Here is an 11217-nt window from a genome sequence, read left to right on the forward strand (position 1 = left end):
GATATATAGTATGGTGATATATAGTATGGTGATATATAGCATGGTGATATATAGTATGGTGATATATAGTATGGTGATATATAGTGTGGTGATATATAGTATGGTGATATATAGTATGGTGATATATAGTATGGTGATATATAGTGTGGTGATATATAGCATGGTGATATATAGCATGGTGATATATAGTATGGTGATATATAGTGTGGTGATATATAGTATGGTGATATATAGCATGGTGATATATAGTATGGTGATATATAGTATGGTTAAATAGTATGGTGATATATAGTATGGTTATATATAGTATGGTTAAATAGTATGTTGATATATAGTATGGTGATATATAGTGTGGTGATATATAGCATGGTGATATATAGTATGGTGATATATAGTGTGGTGATATATAGCATGGTGATATATAGTATGGTGATATATAGTATGGTGATATATAGTATGGTGATATATAGTGTGGTGATATATAGTGTGGTGATATATAGTGTGGTGATATATAGTATGGTGATATATAGTATGGTGATATATAGTGTGGTGATATATAGCATGGTGATATATAGTATGGTGATATATAGCATGGTGATATATAGTATGGTGATATATAGTGTGGTGATATATAGCATGGTGATATATAGTATGGTGATATATAGTATGGTGATATATAGCATGGTGATATATAGTATGGTGATATATAGTATGGTGATATATAGTATGGTTAAATAGTATGGTGATATATAGTATGGTGATATATAGTATGGTGATATATAGTATGGTGATAGTATGGTGATATATAGCATGGTGATATATAGTATGGTGATATATAGTATGGTGATATATAGTGTGGTGATATATAGTATGGTGATATATAGTATGGTGATATATATAGCATGGTTATATAGTATGGTTATATAGTATGGTGATATATAGTATGGTGATATATAGTATGGTGATATATATAGCATGGTTATATAGTATGGTTATATAGTATGGTGATATATAGTATGGTGATATATATAGCATGGTTATATAGTATGGTTATATAGTATGGTGATATATAGTATGGTGATATATAGTGTGGTGATATATAGTATGGTGATATATAGCATGGTGATATATAGTATGGTGATATATAGTATGATGATATATAGTATGATGATATATAGTATGATGATATATAGTATGGTGATATATAGTATGATGATATATAGTATGATGATATATAGTATGATGATATGGTGATATATAGTATGATGATATATAGTATGATGATATATAGTATGGTGATATATAGTATGATGATATATAGTATGGTGATATATAGTATGATGATATATAGTATGGTGATATATAGTATGGTGATATATAGTGTGGTGATATATAGTATGGTGATATATATAGTGTGGTGATATATAGTATGGTGATATATAGTGTGGTGATATATAGTATGATGATATATAGTATGGTGATATATAGTATGGTGATATATAGTGTGGTGATATATAGTATGGTGATATATAGTATGATGATATATAGTATGGTGATATATAGTGTGGTGATATATAGTATGGTTATATATAGTATGGTGATATATAGTATGGTGATATATAGTATGATGATATATAGTATGGTTATATAGTATGGTTATATAGTATGGTTATATAGTATGGTTATATAGTACGGTGATATATAGTGTGGTGATATATAGTATGGTTATATAGTATGGTTATATAGTATGGTTATATAGTATGGTGATATATAGTGTGGTGATATATAGCATGGTGATATATAGTGTGGTGATATATAGTGTGGTGATATATAGTGTGGTGATATATAGTGTGGTGATATATAGTATGGTGATATATAGTGTGGTGATATATAGTATGGTGATATATAGTGTGGTGATATATAGTATGGTGATATATATAGCATGGTGATATAGTATGATGATATATAGTATGGTGATATAGTGTGGTGATATATAGTGTGGTGATATATAGTGTGGTGATATATAGTGTGGTGATATATAGTGTGGTGATATATAGTATGGTGATATATAGTATGGTGATATATAGTATGGTGATATATAGTATGGTGATATATAGTGTGGTGATATATAGTATGGTGATATATAGTGTGGTGATATATAGTATGGTGATATATATAGCATGGTGATATAGTATGATGATATATAGTATGGTGATATAGTGTGGTGATATATATAGCATGGTGATATAGTATGATGATATATAGTATGGTGATATATATAGCATGGTGATATAGTATGATGATATATAGTATGGTGATATATATAGCATGGTGATATATAGTGTGGTGATATATATAGCATGGTTAAATAGTATGGTTATATAGTATGGTTATATAGTATGGTTATATAGTATGGTGATATATAGTGTGGTGATATATATAGCATGGTTAAATAGTATGGTTATATAGTATGGTGATATATAGTATGGTGATATATAGTATGGTTATATAGTATGGTTATATAGTATGGTGATATATATAGTATGGTTATATAGTATGGTGATATATATAGCATGGTTATATAGTATGGTTATATAGTATGGTTATATAGTATGGTGATATATAGTATGGTGATATATAGTATGGTGATATATAGTATGGTGATATATAGTATGGTGATATATAGTGTGGTGATATATAGTATGGTTAAATAGTATGGTGATATATAGTATGGTTATATAGCATGGTGATATATATAGCATGGTTATATAGTATGGTGATATATAGTATGGTTATATAGTATGGTGATATATAGTATGATGATATATAGTGTGGTGATATATAGTATGGTTATATAGTATGATTATATATATTATGGTGATATATATATAGTATGGTGATATATATAGTATGGTGATATATATAGTATGGTTATATAGTATGGTGATATATATAGCATGGTTATATAGTATGGTTATATAGTATGGTGATATATAGTATGGTGATATATAGTATGGTTATATAGTATGGTGATATATATAGCATGGTTATATAGTATGGTTATATAGTATGGTGATATATAGTGTGGTGATATATAGTATGGTTATATATAGTATGGTGATATATATAGTATGGTTATATAGTATGGTGATATATATAGCATGGTTATATAGTATGGTTATATAGTATGGTGATATATAGTATGGTGATATATAGTGTGGTTATATAGTATGGTTAAATAGTATGACTATATAGTATGGTGATATATATAGTATGGTGATATATATAGTATGGTTATATAGTATAGTGATATATATAGCATGGTTATATAGTATGGTTATATAGTATGGTGATATATAGTATGGTTATATAGTATGGTGATATATAGTGTGGTGATATATAGTGTGGTGATATAGTATGGTTATATAGTATGATTATATAGTATGGTTATATAGTATGATTATTTAGTATGGTTATATAGTATGATTAGGTGATTTAGTTAATTCAAACAGGTGCCATTAATACAGGTAACGAGTGGAGGACAGAGGAGCCTCTTAAAGAAGAAGTTACAGGTCTGTGAGAGCCAGAAATCTTGCTTGTTTGTAGGTGACCAAATACTTATTTTCCACCATAATTTGCAAATAAATTCATTAAAAATCCTACAATGTGATTTTTCTGGATTTTTTTTCTCATTTTGTCTGTCATAGTTGAAGTGTACCTATAATGAAAATTACAGGCCTCTCTCATCTTTTTATAGTGGGAGAACTTGCACAATTGGTGGCTGACTAAATACTTTTTTGCTCCACTGTATAGTGTGGTGATATATAGTATGTTGAGGTCACCCTGCTTGAGACTTAAAGTAATATTGCCCTTGCTCAACCAAGACCATGGTTATGGTAGAGTGATTGGTTAGTAAGGACACTGCTTTATACTGAGACCATGGTTATGGTAGAGTGATTGGTTAGGAAGGTCGCTGCTTTATACTGAGACCATGGTTATGGTAGAGTGATTGGTTAGTAAGGACACTGCTTTATACCGAGACCATGGTTATAGTAGAGTGATTGGTTAGTAAGAACACTGCTTCGTGAGTGTGAAGTGTTGTTGTACAGAGGTCCCTGGGTACATGTCCAGAGCCGGACAGGGACAGAACTCACTCTGTTCCACAAAGTTCTGTGGAAGATTTGCTAACAGAGGAGAGTGGTTATGTATCTAAGTACAAATTTAACCATCAGAATAATGTTTATTTGTGTTCCTTACTCCTTACTTACACATCCCATCATTGACATAGTCAAAGCCAGACCTTCTGTCTGTCTCTCCTTCTTGCTGGTTGACTAGAGTGGAAATCTATAGTATTGTATGGTTGACCTGGGATAGATCTGAAATGTGGCCCGATGTAGTGTTGCCTTTGTACCAAACACCCTTACAGTCATAAACCTTTTCCCCATGTAATCGCCTCGACCTCAGTCTGGTGTTCGCTAACAGTATCTGAAGAATCTGTATACCCAGTGGTGTATAGTACAGTAGAGCACAGCAGAGTACAGTAGAGCACAACAGAGTACAGCAGACCACAGTAGAGCACAGCAGAGTACAGCAGACAGAGTACAGCAGAGTACAGTAGAGTACAGTAGAGTACAGTAGAGCACAGCAGAGTACAGTAGAGCACAGCAGAGTACAGCAGACAGAGTACAGTAGAGTACAGCAGACAGAGTACAGCAGACTACAGTAGAGTACAGCAGACAGAGTACAGCAGACAGAGTACAGTAGAGCACAGCAGAGTACAGTAGAGTACAGCAGACAGAGTACAGTAGAGTACAGCAGAGTACAGCAGACAGAGTACAGTAGAGTACAGTAGAGTACAGCAGAGTACAGCAGACAGAGTACAGCAGACAGAGTACAGCAGACAGAGCACAGCAGACTACAGTAGAGTACAGCAGACAGAGTACAGCAGAGTACAGTAGAGTACAGCAGAGTACAGTAGAGTACAGCAGGCCGTATAGTAGGAGAAGAAGAGGCCCTTTTGGTTCATTGAAATACATATTCATAATATTTCTGTTAACAATTTAATCTGCACCCAGATTAGTCTTCAATTTAATTTTCACCCAGATTAGTGTTCAATTTAATCTGCACCCAGATTAGTGTTCAATGTGATAGAACAAAACTCAGTACAGCACATTAATTAGAAAATGTTGTTACAAGTTTGAGCCACGAGATGGTGGTAGATTGTAAGTTTAAATAGCATGGACCTTTGATTTGTCTCTGGATAGAAATTGCCCTTGGGCACAGATCTAGGATCAGTTTACTCTCACCAAATCCTAACCTTTACCATTAGCAGTAAAAACACAAACCAGACCTAAGATCAGTGCAAAGGAGCCACTTCATCTTACCCCTGTAATTATATGACTCCTAACTTATATATACTGAGTGTACCAAACATTAGAAACACCTTCCTAATATTGAGTTGCATCCCGCCTTCTGCCATCAGAACAGCCTCAATTCGTTGGGGCATGGACTCTACAAGGTGTTTGAAAGCGTTCCCCAGGGATGCTGGCCCATGTTGACTCCAATGCTTCCAACAGTTGTGCCAAGTTGGCTGGATGTTCTTTGGGTGGTGGACCATTCATGATACACACAGGAAACTGTTGAGTGTGAAAAACCCCAGCAGCATTGCAGTTCTTGACACAAACCGGTGCACCTGGCACCTACTACCCCGTTCAAAGGCACTTAAATATTTTGTCTTGCCCATTCACCCTCTGAATGGCACACATACACAATCTATGCCTCAATTGTCTCAAGGCTTAAAAGTCCTTCTTTAACCTGTCCGCTCCCCTTCATCTACACTGAAGTGGATTTAACAAGTGACATCATTAAGGAATCATAGCTTTCACCTGGATTCACCTAGTCAGTCTTTGTCATGGAAAGAACAGGTGTTCATAATGTTTTGTTTACTCGGTGTATAAACACAACATAGGTATTTATGTAAAACAAGTAAATTTACTGTATGTCCATGGTCTTATACTTCAGCGGGAGCCGGTGGTGCGTGTGTTCAGTGCCGTGACGGGGGAGACCCTCTCAGTCTTGGGCACTGTGTTTCTCCTGAGTACGTCTGTGGCCAGGCTCATGACCCTGGTGTCCCAGCAGTGTGGGCTTCCCGTCAGCTCCTTCAGACTGAGCTCTCCCACCGGCCTGCAACTCTACGACTGCAACCGGCTGCACGACTACGCCATTGACCTGGGTATGGCCTTCCTTGTGCAGTAGATCAATGGTCCTCTGGCTCAACACCTTATGGATGTAACACAGAGACAAATGGACTGTATGGAACACATTCTTGGTTCATGGCAACCAGGAGGACAACCTGCATGTGTCTCTGTCTCCCAGGGGCTACTCTACGGTTGGACACCTGGGATGGGTGGGCGGAGTTCCTCAGAGGCTGCTTCCTGGGACACAGACTGACCGTCCAACGACACCTGTCTAGGGAGAGACCTGTGATGAGGTCAGAATACACATCTACACACTGAACTGTATGATAGACTTACTATCAACAGTGATGTTACTGAACCTTTATATAGCTTACAATGATAGTACTGACCCTGTATATAGCTTACAATGATAGTACTGACCCTGTATATAGCTTACAATAATGGTACTGACCCTGTATATAGCTTACAATGATGGTACTGAACCTGTATATAGCTTACAATGATGGTACTGACCCTGTATATAGCTTACAATGATAGTACTGACCCTGTATATAGCTTACAATGATAGTACTGACCCTGTATATAGCTTACAATGATAGTACTGACCCTGTATATAGCTTACAATGATAGTACTGACCCTGTATATAGCTTACAATGATGGTACTGACCCTGTATATAGCTTACAATGATAGTACTGACCCTGTATATAGCTTACAATGATAGTACTGACCCTGTATATAGCTTACAATGATAGTACTGACCCTGTATATAGCTTACAATGATGGTACTGACCCTGTATATAGCTTACAATGATAGTACTGACCCTGTATATAGCTTACAATGATAGTACTGACCCTGTATATAGCTTACAATAATGGTACTGACCCTGTATATAGCTTACAATGATAGTACTGACCCTGTATATAGCTTACAATGATGGTACTGACCCTGTATATAGCTTACAATGATAGTACTGACCCTGTATATAGCTTACAATGATAGTACTGACCCTGTATATAGCTTACAATGATGGTACTGACCCTGTATATAGCTTACAATGATAGTACTGACCCTGTATATAGCTTACAATGATAGTACTGACCCTGTATATAGCTTACAATGATAGTACTGACCCTGTATATAGCTTACAATGATAGTACTGACCCTGTATATAGCTTACAATGATGGTACTGACCCTGTATATAGCTTACAATGATGGTACTGACCCTGTATGTAGCTTATATTCTCGTGTTTTTTTCCTTCATACGTTTTTTCTCTTACCCTGATATTTAATACTGCATTGTGGGAAAGAGCTTGCAAGTAAGCATTTTACTGTACTGTTTTATAACCCACTGTATCTTGTAAACTTGACAAAAAAAACTTGAAACGTGTTATAAATACATTGATTCTGTATTATTCCAGGTTCCAGCTCCGGGTGGCACTCTACATCGCTGCTTCTCTGGGCCACCTGGACCTGGCCGGCTGGCTGCTGGAGAGGGGGGTGCGTGTCATTGAGCCGGTGGGGGTTCACCCTTACCGTGAGTGGTGCCACCAGACGGCCCACCCCGACGTCGCCAAGTGTCCCGCTGTCGCCTCCATCGAGCGCGGCCAGCTCACCATCCTCAAACTCTTTATCGCCAGCAGCGTTCTGACCCTTGCCTGTCGGGATCCCCAGGGTCGTGACCCCCTGAGGATCGCCCTCCAGTACGGCCACAGGGAGTGTGTGAGTCACCTGGCCACCAAGCTGTGCTCTGTGGTGGTCCTCCCAGGTATGGCCCTGCCCATGCGGACATACCTCCAGATAAAGGGCTGGGTGAGGCTGGGGCAGAGGAGGGCAGCATCCAGGCACTGCATGGGCCTCAACAGGGCTCCGTTCAGGACCAGGGTGGGCGACACGGTCCTGGTGGACGGCTTCACCCTCCCCAAGATGTCCTCCAAGCCCAGGAGGAGTGAGGCCAAGGCGGGTATCAGGGTGATGTCCACAGCCTCTCGACGTTTGACCCCATCAACTGCCCATCTCATGTATCCTGCCCGCTCCGCGCCCTGGCATCCCAGGATAAACCTCTTCAACTACCGAAGCTACACCCTGTGGCCACGAGGGATGAAAGAGAGAAGAAGAGGGGATGTGGAGGGAAGGGATGTGAGGAGGATGAGAGTGGGGATCAGAACAGCAACCAATGGAGGAGCAGAGTCCCGCTCCCGCCCATTTCCAGAGACACCAATCTCAGACCTGTGTTTGCCTCGCCAAACTCCGCCCAGATACTCACCACCTCACTGGAGGCCTTTTCTCTCCACTGCGACCGCACACCCAGAGAAAACGCCATATACTGTTTGACCTTGGCCAGGTTAGTCCAAGTTTAAATGACAGCTACGGTGAATATGAATATTTCTCTGGAGGTTTCTTATGAAAGGTGTGAATACTGTCAGAAGAAGCCTCCTATAATCAGTGGTGGGGGGGGAACACATGTAAAAGCTGTTTACACACTTTTTATTTTATTTTGTTCAAGCATTTACCCACCTTTTGTGGAAGATACATTGAAAGTATAGGGAGCGTTACTTCTTTAATCCTGAACGGCAATCAGCATTTACCAGTCAATGGTTTTACCACTTCATCACTGCCTATGATATACCCTTATCCTCCCTGAATAGATTTCAGTACAAACAAATCATGAGCCAACCATCATGCTTAGAAGGTACATAGTCAAATCAACTCAAACTTTAATTTGTCACATGCGCTGAATACAACAAGTGTAGATCTTTCCGTGAAATGTTTACTTTACAAGCCCTTAACAAACAGTGCAGTTCAAGAAGAGTTGAAGAGAATATTTACCCAATAAACTAAAGTAACAAATAATAAAACAGTTGAACTTGTCCAGTGGCCATTTGATTAATTGTTCAGCAGTCTTATGACTTGGGGTTAGAAGCTGTTATTGGTTTACCCTAACAAGTCCTGAAACAAATCATGAGCCAACTATCATGCTTAGAAGGTATATAGTGTCAGTCTTATTGGTTCACCCTAACAAGTTGTTTCAGTATGGGGAGAGGATAGGATGTAAGGGCGCTTCATTAATGTATTGAGGCCATTACATATACAGTATTTCACAATGCTAGGACACAGATTTGGTCTCCTAACCTTGTTCTGGTTGATTGACTCTCTAACAGTGCCTTCACACAGAGACCATGGTTGCAGCAGCTGAATGTAGCGCGGACTCTGGCCAGGAGGAGTGCTCAGCATTTTGGGTAGACACCAGGATCCTGGTCATTAGGCAGATTAAACATACTGAAACAAGGAGGGACAACCTGGAATTGTCCAAAAAGGAACTCTTATTTGAGTTTTTATTTTTTACAGTGAACAAGATGAGACTTTGGAACGGATGATGCCTGAAACAATGTGGACGACTTAGATTTTCGTTCCTTTGGATGAGGCTTATAGATATAGTCAGTACTGTGTTTGATTTGTGTGCAGAATGTTTACAACGGCAGGCAGTGGATTCTCAGTCATTCCTATTCTCAAGTACTGAATGTGACTATGTGGTTGTGCTGTATGTGATTGTACTGAATGTGACTATGTGGTTGTGCTGTATGTGATTGTACTGAATGTGACTATGTGGTTGTGCTGTATGTGATTGTACTGAATGTGACTATGTGGTTGTGCTGTATGTGATTGTACTGAATGTGACTATGTGGTTGTACTGTATGTGATTGTACTGAATGTGACTATGTGATTGTACTGTATGTGATTGTACTGAATGTGACTATGTGGTTGTGCTATGTGATTGTTGAATGTGACTATGTGGTTGTGCTGTATGTGATTGTACTGAATGTGACTATGTGGTTGTGCTGTATGTGATTGTACTGAATGTGACTATGTGGTTGTGCTGTATGTGATTGTACTGAATGTGACTATGTGGTTGTACTGTATGTGATTGTACTGAATGTGACTATGTGATTGTACTGTATGTGATTGTACTGAATGTGACTATGTGGTTGTGCTGTATGTGATTGTACTGAATGTGACTATGTGGTTGTGCTGTATGTGATTGTACTGAATGTGACTATGTGGTTGTGCTGTATGTGATTGTACTGAATGTGACTATGTGGTTGTGCTGTATGTGATTGTACTGAATGTGACTATGTGGTTGTACTGTATGTGATTGTACTGAATGTGACTATGTGATTGTACTGAATGTGACTATGTGATTGTACTGTATGTGATTGTACTGTATGTGGTTGTGCTGTATGTGATTGTACTGAATGTGACTATGTGGTTGTGCTGTATGTGATTGTACTGAATGTGACTATGTGGTTGTGCTGTATGTGATTGTACTGAATGTGACTATGTGGTTGTGCTGTATGTGATTGTACTGAATGTGACTATGTGGTTGTATGTATGTGATTGTACTGAATGTGACTATGTGATTGTACTGTATGTGATTGTACTGTATGTGGTTGTGCTGTATGTGACTATGTGGTTGTGCTGTATGTGATTGTACTGTATGTGATTGTAAGTGTTTGACATGGGTCTAATTGAGCCTTAAAACTCTTAAGATGTGGATCATTATTGTTACAAAACTGACAACTACTGTGACGATGTGTTTGCACAGCATGTGTCATCATTCCCCTGCAGTGTGTAGATTTACACAGCAACATAGCAGACAGCTTAAATAGTTGATTTTTATTGAACCTTTATTTCACTAGACAAGTCAGTTAAGAACAAATTCTTATTTACAATGATGGCCAAACCCGGACGACGCTGGGCCAATTATGCGGCACCCTATGGGACTCCCAATCACTTGGGAGTGGGAAGGATACCAAATCCAATATCACACACTTCTTCCTTAGTATTCTGAGAACTGTCAGATAGCTGTGAGAGCTATGAGTGGATCGTGGACCCATGCATAAATGATAACTTTGCTGTAACTCAGTGGGGCAAGTAGAACATCTGGGTTAGTGTATGTGCATTATCTTGTCAGTTGATTGTCTTTGCCTCAAAGCCTTTCCATTTCTGGGGTATTGAAGA

General features: G+C 38.2%; 1 protein-coding gene across 1 annotated transcript in view; it reads left to right on the top strand.

Moving 5' to 3' along the window:
* Window positions 1–11217, top strand: part of LOC135564620 (protein ANKUB1-like) — an 83527-nt gene that overhangs the window by 24456 nt on the left and 47854 nt on the right. The window contains 4 exon segments of the mRNA XM_065009987.1: window positions 5941–6232; window positions 6376–6490; window positions 7620–8197; window positions 8200–8542. Coding sequence (XP_064866059.1) covers window positions 5941–6232; window positions 6376–6490; window positions 7620–8197; window positions 8200–8542 — 1328 coding nt within the window.

This window comes from Oncorhynchus nerka, linkage group LG25, assembly GCF_034236695.1.
Source record: "Oncorhynchus nerka isolate Pitt River linkage group LG25, Oner_Uvic_2.0, whole genome shotgun sequence".
Classification (NCBI taxonomy): Eukaryota; Metazoa; Chordata; class Actinopteri; order Salmoniformes; family Salmonidae; genus Oncorhynchus; species Oncorhynchus nerka.